The following is a 17,366-nucleotide window of genomic DNA, read 5'->3' as shown; positions in this document are numbered from 1 at the left end:
GATGAATGCATTTGTACATTTTGTTAAGCAAGCAACGATTCCAAATATTCTGAGCAACATACAATACCTACAACCTTATGTGGAAGTTGTAAATCATTATTACCTGATTTTATCGTTATGCTTGGTTTTTCTCAACAAGAAGATAGGTAAACAAAGGTAACAAAAGTTGTACACAAGACCTAGCACGGGGCACAAGACGCGCATGTCAAGACGTGACAAAAGAGGCCACGCGATGTGAGTGAACGTGACACAAACGCCCCGTGGCAGGTCTTTTCAACAACTTTTATTCTTCGACTTTTGTATTCTAGTTCTTTTGATTTGATTTTTACTCTGATTGCGCCTATATAGAACGACTGACAAGACGGGTGTTTATATGTATTAATTTTATTACTAAAGATCAGTAAAAAACAAATAAGGATCACTTTTATCAAATTAATATTTATCTAAAAGAGTGTATACTTGGGCTAGAATATTACAAATAGATTAGATAACATTATGCTTCTCTGCTTCTACATAAATTGTCAACAAAGTCCAATAACAAATTTGATATTTTAAGACAATAATAATAGTTCGGAATAAGTTGCAATAAAATTTAGATTCATTTTAAATATACATTAAATACTTACAATATTTACTTAGTACAGTCTTATAATTTCTAAAATTCATACAATTTCTTACAAAAAAATATTTATAAATAGTACCTACGCAATTGAAATGAAATGCTACAATACAGTGTTAGTAATTATGTCACTAGCTTATTGTAAAAGTGTGATGATGAGTAAGGACCGGCCCACACTCACCGCGCACGCCACACGGTCCATTGACCCCCACTTTCCGTTGGTCCACTATTTACGGGAAAAGCATTAATTTTCAACTATTTATTATTATTATTAGTATTAATTTTGCTGTAATTATCGACCGCTTGTTTGATAACCACCAGCAACATTGTCACCGAGAACTAATGGCCCGAGACAAATTCAAAAATCTGTAGTGACACTCTTCACACGTGGCCACTGTGTGACTATATGTTGACGATGTCATATGGTTGTGCGATGTGTGGGTCGGCCCTAAGTAATTCAAAAACTATACAAATGTCATGTGTTTCGCGAATGGCTTCACTAGATTGTGCATAATTTAGTAATACATATTATTTAATGCGCTTGCCCCCGGCAGTTGGATTTTAACTGCTGCATTGCAAAATAAGTTCACATAGCTATGATAGGATACAATTTTTGTATTTTTTTTAAATAAATTATGGAGGCTATACATAACTACTTTAGTAAAGTAAAATAATTTTCAAGTTAACACCTTGAAATATTAAAACAATATGGCAGTCCAACGAAATAATATTTTTAAATCTTAATAAGCGTATTCAAATTATAGCTAAAACTTGAGAACAATACTTAATTCACAGAAAAAATATTAAGAGTACGTAAATTATCATTTTATACAAAATATTTTACTAACCTACCACGTACATACAAGGAAAATATTATTACCTATTTTTTAAAGTTATATTTAAAATCTAAATATTAAAAATAGAATATGTTTTGTTTATAACTATTATGTATAACTTACGAAATAAAAGTGTCTATTTTTATTGCTTCAAAAGGTTTCAAATTATGAAAATACTTTGTTTCCTGGATACTTGGCCCACTAGGTTTTTTTATGAAATGAATCAAAATGAAGAATGGCAAAGAACTCACTATGGTGACATCTGCCTGACGGCATTATCTACTGTATGCCTTCCCTTAACCGTCTCGATATTATGGCCTCAATTTGAGATCGTATTCTACGATAAAAAAAACAAATACGATTCCACGTCAAGGTTAGGGCAAAATTCAGTCCCCATTACAGGTTAATAAGCCGCCAGTCAAAGTTAGAAATTAAACACAAAATAAACCTAGTTTCAAGAAAAATACTCTTCTATCCCTGAAATGTCTTGTTAATACTAGAGATCCTGACTCGATATTTTATGGAAATTACTAAACATTACCGCCTACTATTTATATTTTATACATACTTACGTAGGTATCGCACCTACTGTTATGATCTCTTGCTTATGGTAATATTGTGATTTCTGATGTGTTAAATGGAGACATATTTTCATATATTATGTATTTATCAAGGTAATCACACAGTACCTTAGCCAAATAATTTAAAAAAGTAGTAAGTAGCTCAAAGCATGAAACGTTAAACACATACCCATTAGGATCGCGAACTCATTTCATCATCGGATCCTTAGAAAATGTGTGTCTTTGAAATGCCTATGAAAATTTTGAATTTAAAATGACTTTGACACTAATTATGTACCTACTTCCTAAATGTTCAATCGTTTTAAGTTGTCGATAGGCCTTGTTCGAATATTTTTGTGAGTGTTAAATATTCAAAATAAAATGTAAGTGAAAAACCTGTTTTTTTCCTTCGTAATCCCATAAGAAACACACCGCCGCATACTTAAACAGTCCATGCAAACGTTAAATTCAATAAAATACGAATAAGTCAGACAGACTGTCAGGCTTCTTGTGCACTGTCACGAGGTCGCCCGTGTGACGTCACTCCGGGCAGCTCTGCACGAAGGAGGCGGGGAACAGCCCCGAGCGGCCCGTGCGCTGGTGGGTGCCGCGCAGCCAGCCGTCGGCGCGCTTCTTGTGCACTATCACGATGTCGTCTAGTTGTAACTCGAGCTCGTATTCAGAGTTGGGCGGGTACGGGACTATGCAGCGGTATCTGGGGACAATGGGCGCCGTTGTACACTGAGTTGCACAAAGGAACGTAAAGCTAATGAAGAAATCGCTTTAAGCGATAAGGCCGCCATTTGTACATATGTGTTAGATTAAGTTTTTTTTGTAATTTTTGTTCATGTTTTTGTGTACAAATATGTTCTTAGCCCTACACATTACTGTTTTTAACAGCATGCGGATTTCAGCACGCGGGATTACCCAGCACGCGTTCATACAAGTACAAAGTATATTCATTGTAACGCGTGGAATATGCACGCGAGACGCGGGAAAATGGCGTGCCATCCCGTGTGCGTGATGAAATTCGCATGCTGCTAAAACAGACTAGCTAAGGGACTAAGGTGTACGATCCATTCGGGAACTTGTTTACCGGTCATAGGTCCAATATTTAAATATTTAGCAGTGGAGCTTACGGGCTGCTGATGATGATGATGAACATGATTTACTTCATCATCAGCTAATAATCATCCATTGCTGGACATAGGCCTCTCCCAAGGAGCGCCACAACACTCGGTCCTCGGCCGTCCTCATCCAGTCACTACCGGCGACCCGCCTATGGTCGTAGGTCCAGCGGATATTAACGTATTTAGTTACTAATATTCTGATACGTATTTCAAAATATACTTCAATATTGCAGATACGCCATCTTTTTGTTATTAGTCATTACGCTAGTCTTTTCCGTTCAGAAGTAATTTGGTGCTATTGTTTTCATTGCTTGCGAGTGTAAATATAAACTATAACAAGTACCTCTCCTTGACGGTCTGCTTAGATATAACATGCTGCACTAGTATACTAACCCTTAGTCTACCCTTTTTGCAACACCCTGTATATACATATAACAAGTACCTCTCCTTGACGGTCTGCGAGTGGTGTCGCTCGCGGCGCGCGGCGCTCGCGTCCAGCGATTGCGACTTGCGGTGCTGCGCCTGCCACGGACTGTCGCCCGACCGGCTGCGGACACGGCCGGTGACAAGTTAGACAAAGCTGACGTTACGATACACGAGGCTAGTGTTCAAACTAAAGTCTGTTTTTAATCTTCTGAGACTAAGCACACAGATATTGAACGGTTCATCAACAGTCGATTGACCCGTGATTGAGTGACGTATCGTTTTATTGGCAGGACAACCGACTGTTGATGAACCGTTCAAAATCTATGAATTTAGTATCTGAGATTAAAAAACCAGCTTTCGTTTGAAAAAGTGGCCTCGTGTAACCGAGAAGCGAAAGCTTTGACTAACGAACACACTGCACGTGTGTAGCGGCCGCAGCCGCACATAATCTCCACTGAATATTGGACCGATAACCAAGGTCACGAATGAGCGGCACGAGCGTAGCGTGCGAATGATGATATTCTGAATGATTTTATACAATGCCGGGTTATGTAACATATGTATATACATAAAATAAGTACCTCTCCTTGACGGTCTGCGAGTGGTGTCGCTCGCGGCGCGCGGCGCTCGCGTCCAGCGACTGCGACTTGCGGTGCTGCGCCTGCCACGGACTGTCGCCCGACCGGCTGCGGACACAATGTACGGTTTGTAAAAGCGGAAAAATATACAGTGCTACCACAAAAAACTTTAAACACTGTTTAACAAGTGTTTAAAACGAAATTTGACAGATTTTGTAGGCATTTGACAGCGGTAAACATCTGTTAAACACTGCCTAAGTTTTTGTAATATGGGTACCTATGCATTACCTGAAATAAATGACTATTTATTTATTATTATTATTATTTTGTGGTAAGGCCCATATTATTTACTTGTTATGACGCTATCGGTTTCATACATTAAGGGCTGATTTTTTAATGGTCAGATAAGGGTTATCTGGGGAATAATTATGATGGTGTCGCGACTAAACGCCATCTAACTCTGTCAATATCAGAAATATGCGATAGATAAACTCAGTAATTCAGGATGGCTAGCTTGTACGCTAGTATACTTCTACTTAGTAGAAATTTAGACGGTTTTGTCTTCTCATAGCCATTGCTAGCTTTCGCTGCTGCATGAATCATGTAACGGTCTCGTATATCCCAAAAAATTGGTTCACATACGCAAAGAAGGGCTTTTTCAAGTGTCAGTTAAAAATAACTGACTAAAAAGTTAAATTAATATAAGAAATAACCGAAATGTTATACAGTTAATTTGGCCATGCTGGACACAATAATAGTAGTAGGTATGAGATGTAAAAAAACAAAAAACACAATGCATGCACAAGTAAACCAATTCAGTGGCAGGCATACACAAGTACATAAACGGACATAGCACAAACACTAGGAACCAAGTAAAATTAAAGATAGTTCTTGTTTGGAACCGGTGATAGAATAGAATAGAATAGAATATTGCTTTATTGAACACCACATAAATCAGACATACAAAAAAAAAAACATACTTATAGACTAGAACTAATGTACAATAGGCGGCCTTATCGCTGAGGGCGATCTCTTACAGGCAACCTTATATATAGCGGAAACAAAGTGACAATTTAGAGGGCGGTGTACCAACAATAACAAAATAATAATATAACTAACTATGTACCTACTTATAGCCTAATATAAACCTATAATACTGTGATAGTCCAGAGATTTCATAGTAAATAACTAAACTACAGTCGTCGAAAAGGCCCGTTTGGACAGTTACACAAATTGGCCTTTTACTCTTGATTTATTTGATAAAATACATAAAAAGACACCCATAATCTGGCTTATTATTTAACGGTCGAAAGGAAAAAAACAAATATCCCGACGAATTGAGAACCTCCTCCTTTTTTTGAAGTCGGTTAAAAAGAGCTTTGGATGCACCAAAAGTTACTTATTGTTAAATTTTTAAGGGCCCGTACAGGGTGACGTGCCGCGCCAATTTTGGGTTTTCAATGCTCTTCACACAGCACACGCAGTGACACGCTCACATGTAAGTTTGCACAGTGGGTCGATAAACTTTTACTCGCCAACTTTATTGACAATTATGTTCAAGTACATTTATGGGTAAGTAAGTTCTTACTTACACTGGTAGGCACCAGGAAAGAGTAGAAATTAATAGGGGTGCCACTTTACTCTATACTCGGAACCCGATTAGCTTTCTCAAACAAATGTGGTATTTACTTGTAGAAAGGTAACTACAAGTATTAAAGTGTAGATAATAAGTTTCGGGCATCCTCCAGCCAACTGAACCCCGACGACAAAGCAAAGTAAATACATAGTGTCGCAAAAGGGCTATACTAAGCCAAAAGGGGATGACTCAAGGGGTCATTCTGAACAACTTTTGTTCTACGCGATTTGCAAATTCGCGAAAAAAAATATTCGTTTTCCATGGTAAAAAGTATCTATGAAAAAGGTTTTTTTTTGTTAATTTCGAAAACTCGTAGAGCAAAAGTTCAGAATGACCCCCTGTCTTACTCCTTTTTACCCGACTGCCGAAGGAGGAGGGTAAAGTTTTTTGATTGTATGTTTGTCTGTTTCTTTGTTCCCTCCTGTAGCCTAAACGGCTTGATAGATTTTGATGTATGAGGTATTGTTAGAAGCGTATTGATGGCGCGATGGTTATAGATAGGCTATGTGACGTTCCATTAAAATGTACATTGCGCTCTCAAGAGGACATAACGTGATGATCGAAAAAATAATAATTCAACTTTGCCGTGTAAGGTATCAAATGAAAGGGCTTGATTTTCACATTACAAAAATATGCATATTGAAGGTATTTAAATAACAAGTTAACAACACCAAAATAATTGAAATAAAAAATGATCATGAACTACTGATGTAAAATTTCATAAAATTAAAACAACTAAAAAGTTACAAATAAAAAAATACAATTATAAACAAACGAAAAACCCGACTGTTCGCTAAAAACATGAAAACAAGTCCCAATGTTAATGGAAAGTATCGCAGGCGGGGACCAACTTGACCGCCACTCAAGGCCGTTTTCTAAGTAACATTCAGCTAAATGGTGAACCCTCTGCTGGTCCCCGCCTACGATACTTTCCATTAACATTGGGACTTGTTTTCATCTTTTTAGCGTGCAGTCGGGTTTTTTGTTTGTTTATAATTTGTTTAGTACTATATACCGCTTTTTCAATACCTGTAAGTACATTTTTTGGTAGCAGCATAATATTTTTACTTAATTTTAGGGTTTCGAACGTCAAAAGAAAAAAAGCAACCGTTATAGGATCTCTTTGTTGTCCGTCTGTCTGACTGACTGTCTGTCACCGCCCTTTTTCTCAGAAACGGGTAAAGATATCAAGCTGATATTTCGCATAGATGGAGAGTACCCCAAAAAAAAATTATGGTACTCCCTGTCCCACACAAATAAATTGGGGCTTATATTTTTTCCAGTTATTTTGATGTGTATCCTTTTTTTTCTTTGTTGTTTTGTATAAGTATGTGTTTCTTTTCTTTAAATCTGTATTTTTTTTGTTGTTGCTGTCTATGTGTCGAATAAATGTATCTTTATCTTCAAATCACGCCATCTATCGTTTGTTTTTTTTGTGGCTACTGTCTATAGAAGAAATTCCGTAATTGTCAATTTTACGTTACGAATTTATTTTTATTTATTTTATTTTTATTTTTACATTTTCGTGGAGAACCAACAGCATTTTGTTAATAAATAATTATTACTTATGAACACATAACAACTTGATGCCATTAACAGAATGAACTTAGTAAACCCAGTAAACCTAACACATCCAGAGGAAAAATAAAATCTCTTTCTCTCTCTCTGAAAAACATACTTAATAGCCTAAACTAGATGCTTTTAGCTATTACTCGTAACATCTTTGAAATAAAATTGAGCCACCACCGTGTTACTGCCCTCATCAGATCCTCACGAGACCATACCTCAACCAGCACCAAGAGACTGTATTTTTGATCCCTAACCTAATGTTCGTGCGGGGTACACTACATAAATCCGAATTACTTTTTTACGAATATGAAAATAACGATTTTTAAAATTACGAATTTCATAATTCCGAATAATTCACAATCCCGAATTTTAAGTTTCCGAATAACGAAAATCCCGAATAGTTAATAAACGAAATTTCAAACAACATATTTATTAAAATGACGAAAGTAAATTTTCCGAATATTATTATTTCGATGTTTTAAAAGTACCACTTTTTATTATATCGAATTGTTAAAATTACGAATCCCGAAGTTTTAATATTCCGAAAATACAAATTCCCGAATGTATCTTAGTTAACAAGAAATAGTTATTAAGAATAGTGTGTTTATTAACAGCATAATCCGTATACAATTTAACAATATTTTTTAATCTATATTATTTAAGACGCTCCGCTCCGCTTCGCTGCGCTCCGCTTTGTTTTCGATATCTATGTGCACCTAACACGCTCCTCCTCGCTTTGCTCGTCGTCGCACCTATCTTTAGATTTAGGTCCTAAGGTTTTTAAGGTTAAACACCGTAAAAATCCGAGCAATTTTATTGCTTTGTTATGTTACTTAACAACAAATACTACAAATAGTTTTCTATTTTCATTTATTTAATATTTTAACCCTATATTTGAAACGCTCCGCTCCGCTTCGCTGCGCTCCGCTTTGTTTTTCAATATCTATGTGCACCTAACACGCTCCTCCTCGCTTTGCTCGTCGGCGGACCTATCTTTAGGTTTAGGTCCTAAGGTTTTTAAGGTTAAACACCATAAAATTCCGAGCAATTGTTTTGCTCTATATATGAAACGCTCCGCTTTGTTTTTCGATATCTATGTGCACCTAACACGCTCCTCCTCGCTTTACTCGTCGTCGCACCTATCTTTAGGTTTTAGGTCTAAGGTTTTTAAGACGTTTATGGTTTTTCTGTCAAAATCACGAATTATCACATTTTCGATCGGGATTTGAATTTTTCGTGATTATAATAAATCGGTATTTTATTTTTCGTAAGCTTAAGTAGTCGTATTTTTTAAGGTTCGTGTATTTGACAATCGTAATAACAAATCTTCGTGATTATAATATTCGAAATTATAATTTACGTGATTTTTAGAATTCGGCATTTTAAAAAATCGGTATTGCAATATTTCGTAAATTACATATTCGGTGTTTTCAAATTCGGAAAAAAGTTTTTCGGAATATTTGGGTGTTCCCGTTCGTGCGTATTGTCATCACTTAGATCCATTCGCTATATTCCTGCTCCTCATCAGACCTTTACGAGACTGTAATGTCACGAGAATATTGCACACTATCTAATTTAATTTAATGTATTGAATATACTGGAAGAATTATGCTTCCTCAATTTCAAATCAAATTATGTTGGTGTCATAAAAGTTGAAAAAGTGCAATGACAACCAATGTGCAGTGATTTTGTATCTGTACACGATAAGATCGCGAGCTGTCAGTGCTGCCTAAACCGACGTGACCCTTCTTTGGAGGCCAGCGGCCAACTGAGTCAAACGTCACTTGTGTTTATGATTTTATAACACAGAAAGCCGCCATAGATATTTGTATGAAGATTTGAGGGAAAAAAATTGCTCAAGTTTGGGATTAATTTACACAAAATAAGTTTGTGTTTATTAAAAAACAAGGTATTTAGCGCCTAGTCCAAGCCTTTAACTTTATAATATGATAAAAATCATATGAAAATTCTTAATAATTACGACACAGTTGTTACAATACGGGAGTGTGATTTTCTGGTTTTTCGTCATATTCTGAATTTTATTTACAGTTATCCATAATCATTTACTTGAATTCGAATCATTCAGCACCTAGCTAGACTCTTCGGCTACCTGTGTGATTTTTTTCAAGGCTGTAGAGCATCATTTACTACATAATTCTATGACAATGCCAACCCTCGATTCCCTATTGCTGACCCTTAATGATTTTGATTTGACACTAGTTGTCATCCCATACATTTTGTAGCTGTCCAAACGGGCCTCGAGGCTATAAGATCTTATATTTTGACGACTGTAGAGCAATATTTAGGCCCTGTTTCACAATGTCTGGTTAGTGGCTACCTGTAAGATAAAATACATGCTGTTACTCTCTGTTATTTTTTTTTGACAGTGACAGCATGTATTTTATCTCACAGGTAGCCACTAACCAGACATTGTGAAACAGTCCCTTAGTCTTCGTTTTATAACAAGGGAGGTTACGTTACCTGTGCTGCGGCAGCACGGAGGCTCGCTCGCGAACGCGCACGCGATGGCTGTGCGGACGCTCCGCCGGCGCGCCCAGCAGCTGCGACGGACACGAGCCCGCCCTGCGCGGTCACACACGGGGTCAGACACACACACATAGCATGAACAATTGAGCAGGCAGTAAGAGTTAGGTGTACAACTGTACAGTCAGCTGCATAAGTAGCTATCCCGCCCTGCGCGGTGCCAACACACGGGGTCAGACACACACACAAACATAGCATGGACAGGCAACAAGAGACATTAGTGAACCACCCCAGCCCATTTTCAGTTGATACGTGACATGAAAAATCTTTAATATAATATATATACAGGGTGGCCCAAAGAGTGACGTCCAAAGGAAAATGTCTGATACCTTAGGTCAAGGGGTACCCAAATCACCCCCATGTATGTTCAGCAATTCTTAGTAGTTTAGGAGTTATGATTTTTTTTCCAAATTTTCTACGAAAGTCGACCTCAGTGGATTAATTATGTTTTATTATTTTTTTGGATAACTTTTTTAAAGTATTTTTTATTTTTTTGTCATCCTCTTGAGTTGTGCTTTTAACCATAAAAGTTTCAGCTTCCTAGCTGTAATGTAAGTTAGCTATTTTTATATCGAAAGTTCAAATTATATCATCGAGCTAGACTGCTCTGAATTTTCAACTTGAAATTAAAAATTGAAAAAGATATTCTCATGGTCCCTTATTAATTTTAAAAACTCCGCAAGGTTCCAAAATTACATAAAAATAAAAATAAACTATTGCTTAATGGGGTATTATTTGCAGAAAAAAGCCTTCAAAGGTACCTGTGTGGAAATTACCTACTTAGTAAATTGTTTCAGAAAGTTGAAATATTCCTGTAATGTCATTACCATAGGTCTAATTAAGTTAGAAAATGTATCAAATTAAAGGGAAAATTAAATAATTTACTTTTTTTTTTTATTGAAGTTACATTTTTGAATGTAAATTCTTAGAAAAATGTTTTAGTCTGAGTAGTAAGATTTATGAGATAATTTTATTATTAATAATAAGTAAATAAACTCTAATAATTTTTACACATTTACTCACAATAAATTTTTAAAATGGCGACCTCCCACAGCAATACACAACCTACATCTACGCAAGAAATTTTCTTTAAGTCGCCTATACGCTTCTCTGTTTTATTCAGATGTCACTTTTTGACAGATGTCACATTTTTGAGAAAAGTTACTTTTTGACAGGTTTAACTTTTTGACAGATGTCATATTTTTTACATTTGTCACTTTTTTGACTTAAAGAAAATTTCTTGCGTAGATGTAGGTAGTTTATTGCTGTGGGAGGTCGCCATTTTGAAAATTGATTGTGAGTAAATGTGTAAAAATTATTAGAGTTTATTTACTTATTATTAATAATAAAATTATCTCATAAATCTTACTACTCAGACTAAAACATTTTTCTAAGAATTTACATTCAAAAATGTAACTTCAATAAAAAAAAAAGTAAATTATTTAATTTTCCCTTTGATTTGATACATTTTCTAAATTAATTAGACCTATGGTAATGACATAACAGGAATATTTCAACTTTCTGAAACAATTTACTAATTAGGTAATTTCCACACAGGTACCTTTGAAGGCTTTTTTCTGCAAATAATACCCCATTAAGCAATAGTTTATTTTTATTTTTATGTAATTTTGGAACCTTGCGGAGTTTTTAAAATTAATAAGGGACCATGAGAATATCTTTTTCAATTTTTAATTTTAAGTTGAAAATTCAGAGCAGTCTAGCTCGATGATATAATTTGAACTTTCGATATAAAAATAACTAACTTACATTACAGCTAGGAAGCTGAAAGTTTTATGGTTAAAAGAGCAACTCAAGAGGATGACAAAAAAATAAAAAATACTTTAAAAAAGTTATCCAAAAAAATAATAAAACATAATTAATCCACTGAGGTCGACTTTCGTAGAAAATTTGGAAAAAAAATCATAACTCCTAAACTACTAAGAATTGCTGAACATACATGGGGGTGATTTGGGTACCCCTTGACCTAAGGTATCAAACATTTTCCTTTGGACGTCACTCTTTGGGCCACCCTGTATTATAGAGATGTTTGAATGTATCGATAAATTTTTATATGATTTACTATATATAGATAATTTTTTATATTATACATAATGTATGTGAGCGGTGGGACGGGGAGGCGGGGGCGCTTGGACTTAGTAGTAACTGACATTGACAACAAGCGCCCCCGCCTCCCCGTCCCACCGCTCAAGGCGCGGCCAGCTAGTTCCGCGCTCACTATAGCCCTGCTGATTTAGTTGACACGTGACATTAAAAAACCTTAACATAATATTTAATATATTATAGAGATGTTTGAATGTATCGATAAATTTGTATATGATTCATACATACATAACGCGCGACTGTAATGTCTGTAATCCCCGAAGGGTTAGTCAAAGCCGCTTTTCGCTTTACATTTGTATTCACGTGATAGGTCGCGAGCCGTATCGACGTTTTTTAATGTGTACAGTACACTTAAGGTTTACATCTAGAATCTTGATCGAGAATTCACGAATCATCATCTTCTAGATTCTAGATGGCCTGAGACTCTTTGGTTAAAGATATGAATCATATAAGTTTTTAACGATATTTCCAAACAATCTCTATTATTTTATGTATTTTTCACGTATCAAGCATCAGCTGGGGTGGCCAATAGTAGTAAGGGACACACAAAAGCTATACAGATAGACAATATTGTCAGTGTTAAGGTCACACAGTGAACATAGGCTTATTCATATTAATGTATCAGAGAATACCATAGACCTTTATTAGCAGCAAACATATAATTTATTGTGATACAAACTGTGCAAGTTAGGTAAGTTAAACAAACGAACACGCACAAACAACGAGCTTTCAAGCATAGTTATTTTGACAGAGGGCTTGTGGCCATGACTTTGACTTCAAAATGAGTATGATATTATGTAAGGAATTTCCAATTCATATTAAAACGATGGTTTATGACATCGAATGGAACGTTTGCAACGTTTTCTAGTAGTAGATTAATGTACACTGGGTTGTTCAATAACTTCGTAAGCTTACAATACACTCACCTGACATGTACAGGGTGATGCGTGGCCACCACGGAGGTGCCGGGCGAGTCCTCGAACACGGGGTTGTCCATGCTGTAGCCGGCGGGAGGCGGCGACTTGCACTTCTTCATCGCCGCCAGTCGCTTCATGAGACTCACGCCCGTTGAAGTGGATTTTTCGGGTTTCGACTTGTCTTTGGACTGGGGAGGAGACGGTTGTTGGTTATGATTGGGTATTAGGTTATTTATAATACTTTTTTTGTAGAATTTACAAAGAGTTTCACAGACACTTTACAGTCAGGGGAAATTAATACTCAATATAATAATAATAATTCTCTACCTCAACTAAATATCGATTGATAATCGACAACACATATCATCTCAGAAAGAGATCGTAACCGTATCAACTCTAGCTGTTCAGTATTCTTTGTATGAAACTCTACTTCAACGCACACAAATGAAAATCGTAACGTAATCGCCTCTGGACCAGCTCGGGTTATAGGCGATACGGTGACGATCCGTTTACGTTACGTTTTTGTGTGATGTGACCTTAAGACTGACCTTGTCAGACTTGGGCGTGCTCTGCAGAGGCTGCGCCGACGGAGTCCACGGGTACGACGCTGGTTGGACTGAAAATGTATTAAAAATGTCAATTAGAAACATACATCGAGTCGCTTAACAACTAACTAGGGTAAACCCATTCTGCTTTAGGCTGCCTGACCACCAGAGCGGAACCAACTAGCAGAGCGGTGAGCGAGGTAAAAAACTTTCCAATGAGATTGCATAAAAACTTCGCTCATTGTATTAGCGCTCCGCTCATTGGATGATTTTTGCATCGCACACCGCTTCGCACTGGCGAACAGGCACCCTTACATTAGGGAAGATTTTTCAATAGTACGTTAAATGTTATGTAAGGCATAAAAATTGCATTCTGGCAGCAGTAACAGCCTTAAACAAATAATATCTGCCCCAGACGGGTATCGACCCGGGACCTTCGACATAGCAGCCAGGGAAGCTAACCACTACGCCATTCGGTTGTATAAACTTGACAGGCTGTAGCTCTCATTACCAGTGTTAGCGACGGGGCTCGCGGCGCGCGGCGGCGCGGGCGGCACGGTGGCTGCCGCCGGTGTCTTCACTGCCGCCGCTTGCGGCTGTGCCACCTGGAAAATTGCAATGAAATATTTGTTTATGTTTTTTTATACAATGAAATATTTGTTTGTAAGTATGTTTGTCTTTGTTTAGCTATTTATTGTAACAAATAAAAAATCCATCTAGAATGTAGATGTGTATTTTTCTCACGTAGTTTTGCTTCAAATTCCTCATTTAATTTGTAAAGAATTTATAGGAGCATAGCAGGATTCGAGCTCACGGCCCCACGAATGAAAAGCGAGACCTTATCCTTTAAGCCACCACGACTTTATGTATTACAGCGCCCCCCGCGCTCCGAGCGCCCCTTGTACCAGCCGCCCCGCCCCCGTGTGTGTCTGTGACAGTTGGCGCCCCCTACGTACCGGCGCGGCGTGGTGCTGGGGGCGCGGCGCCACGTAGTTGCCGGGGAACACTCCGCAGCGCCCCCCGCGCTCCGAGCGCCCCTTGTACCAGCCGTCGCGGCACCGCTCCACCACCACGTATATGCCTGGAAACATAAAGATAAGAAATATTTATTAAATGCCTGGAAATATAAAGATTTTTTTAAATTCTGTGGCGAATCTCACACTTCGAAAACAAATTAAAATAAAATAGGAACTTTTAATGAAAGAATACTTAAGTACTTATAGACCGAACTATGGTTGGGGTGTAGTTGTCCAGCATCGAAAGGGCCCGCGCCTCAACCTACGCGTCTAAGAGAAAGTCAAACATTTTTATTGGACAGAGGACTAAAGTTCTACACAGGTTGAAACACACCAAGCACCTCGGACTTAACCAAGAAAATTTACGAATTTTAAATGGCATGTGCCAGCGTTGACCGACGCGTGTTCATATATTTTTCCGCGCGGGTTATTATCCCCGTCAAGCGCCGGTAAGTGCTTATAACATTCCAGCCTTCTCTCTGTATACGGCCTATGTCCAGTCTGGATCTCCGCCTCGTGGCTGTGTGTGCGTGGTCGCTGCGGCCTATGTGCGGTCCTACCTCCCTTGCGCAGCGGCAGCTCGTCGGGCCGCTGTGGGCAGGTCTCCGCCTCGTGGCTGTGTGTGCGTGGTCGCCGCGGCCTATGTGCGGTCCTACCTAATCCTAATTAATATACCTCGCGTTCGTGACTGAGGTCACAACACTAAGGGCCAGCTGAAAACCAGCGCTGGTGCCTTTTTGACGCTCTGGACAGCAACCTTGTTTCTTTGTATTATTTTCTGGTTTTTTTTTCACAGAATTTTTTTTGTATTATTCTTTTTGATTCTGTTTTTTATTGTTCAGTGTGTCAAATAAATGTTTCTTTCTTTTCTTTCTTTACCTCCCTTGCGCAGCGGCAGCTCGTCGGGCCGCTGTGGGCTGTACGCGTGCAGCGCGAGGTAGGCCGCGGGCAGGCGCTCGGCGCTGTGCGAGCGGGAGCCGCGCGGCGAGTGAGACAGCAGACTGGTTGCCAGGATCTCCGCTGAATGCCTGCGGGTCAGATAGTTTTAGTTAAGTAGATTTTTTGTTGCAAAAATGGGATAAGCATGTCTGATTGAAAAGAAGATGTATTACGATATAATGTTTGCTCTAGAAATAGGACACTTAAAAAACTTTTTCTTGAGCATTTGAAAATTTACCGCATAATTTAATGGTCGTGTTGTATTTTGTAGCTACAGAAATACTCAAATCATTGTTATCTTGAAATTATGTATATTATTAGATCTATAGAAACTTTATAAAAGTGTATACTATACACGTTTCTGTACAAGCTTTTAAGTAAAGCAGCTTTCTACTAAAAAGTTTTAAATAAAACAGGGTTTTCTGGTATAGTTTGACAAGGCACAAAAGTGTATAAATGTTTGTAGCGATGACTGTAGAGTGGCACAAGGATCATTTTGAGCATGGAATCAAATTGGTATGAGGATGAGGTTATCCCAGTTATAACGCATCCAACCCATATAGGCCATCAATAATAAAGAGTCTTCAAGAGGTTATAATACTTATTTCTAAAAGCATAGGTCCGCCTACGATTCGATTCCAACTACTTAGACTATACCTAATAATAAAAAAACTACTTACCTATTCTGAGAATGATTCGCGTTGAGATGCGTGGAGGGCGTCAAACTGTGCCTCTTATCCCTGTGGTTATGTTCCCTGTGCGCTCTCGTCATATAATTCTTATCCTTCCCGTGACACGGCGACAACGCCGCTTGCAACCCAAGACCGAAGCTCAACAACGAATCGGGGCCGCTCGATCGATTCTGATTCTTAGACGTCGACGGAACATTCAGACTTGTAGGCTCTTTGCTAGCACTTTCGGCCGACTCATTCGCCGATTCAGCCGGTAAACTAACATTCAGAGACGTATTGGTCGCCGTGGAGCTCTCGTTCAAACTGAGAACGCCCATTGATTGGTTCACGTCTGCCGTTTCTGTGCTTTCGTCTTGCGTTGTGTTCTGGGAAGTGTTTGGTGTAGTGGTAGCATTTCTCTCGGCGTTGTCCGGTGAGCTAGGCACGCTAGGCTCAGCGCTTTCGCACGAGCTAGTATTGGAGCTAGTATTAGGCGTGGTAGTCGAACTGACCCCGACAGACGGCGTGTTTGCGCTCGAACTTGAATCCGACGAGTTGTTAGTATTAAACGTGGCTACAGAAACCGGCACGCGTACGTTTTGATATGTCGTTTCCGTTTTGTGGTGAACCGGGGTTGAATTGTAGCTGTCATATTTAACAGTTCGGAGTCTATCGAAGCCGTCGTTTATTCTCGAGACGCTCTGCAGCCCCATAGTTGTCAGATGGCTCTTATTGTGCATGTTGGTCATGTGTATTAGCTCCAAATGTTTGGTGTTGTTTGGTTCCATGATGTTTCTGGGCACGGCGGTGGTGGTGACGAGGCCGTGGCCGAGGTGGCTGATCTGTGTGGGGAGCAGGATCTGGGAGGTTGGGGCCAACATTGGCTGCTGGAAGGTGGGGTGCGACTGGCTCATGGCAGCCACGTTCTGGTAGGTGGCCTGTGAGGAGGGTGTCGATAGCGACATCGGCTGGTAGCGGTGCGGGTGCTGCAACAATGGGTGGGCTTAATAACTTCCAAGGATATTTATAGGATTTTTTAATGTACATAACACTGAATAAATAAATTTAAGTACCTTTTAAAAAACATTCTTATTTGTATATTGCGACATCAATTAATTATGCGCCATGATGGCTTTATACACACGTCGATAAAGAGTGAATTTCCAGCCTACCAAGACGAGCTACGAGGGCTACACCGAAAAGATCGGGAATAGAATACTTAGGAATAAATTAGAGTGAAACCTTTTTGGTGTATCAAA

General features: G+C 38.5%; 1 protein-coding gene across 3 annotated transcripts in view; it reads right to left on the bottom strand.

Moving 5' to 3' along the window:
* Nucleotides 1-1,509: 1,509 nt before the first annotated feature.
* The window catches only part of LOC105389249 (E3 ubiquitin-protein ligase SH3RF1), a 38,365-nt gene continuing 22,508 nt past the window's right edge, over nt 1,510-17,366 (bottom strand). For 2 of the 3 annotated variants that reach the window (XM_038120269.2, XM_038120268.2), the window contains exons 9-17: nt 16,117-17,093; nt 15,377-15,525; nt 14,438-14,562; nt 13,993-14,086; nt 13,485-13,552; nt 12,946-13,124; nt 9,836-9,937; nt 4,153-4,257; nt 1,510-2,730 (exon numbers count right to left, since the gene is read on the bottom strand). In XM_038120269.2, the coding sequence (XP_037976197.2) occupies nt 2,556-2,730; nt 4,153-4,257; nt 9,836-9,937; nt 12,946-13,124; nt 13,485-13,552; nt 13,993-14,086; nt 14,438-14,562; nt 15,377-15,525; nt 16,117-17,093 (1,974 nt within the window). In that variant the 3' untranslated portion in view covers nt 1,510-2,555. The remainder of the gene's footprint in view (nt 2,731-4,152; nt 4,258-9,835; nt 9,938-12,945; nt 13,125-13,484; nt 13,553-13,992; nt 14,087-14,437; nt 14,563-15,376; nt 15,526-16,116; nt 17,094-17,366) is intronic. The other variant, XM_038120270.2, reaches the window with a different exon arrangement.

This window comes from Plutella xylostella, chromosome 14 (genome assembly GCF_932276165.1).
Source record: "Plutella xylostella chromosome 14, ilPluXylo3.1, whole genome shotgun sequence".
Taxonomy (NCBI): Eukaryota; Metazoa; Arthropoda; class Insecta; order Lepidoptera; family Plutellidae; genus Plutella; species Plutella xylostella.
This window is presented reverse-complemented; position numbering and strand designations above follow the sequence as displayed.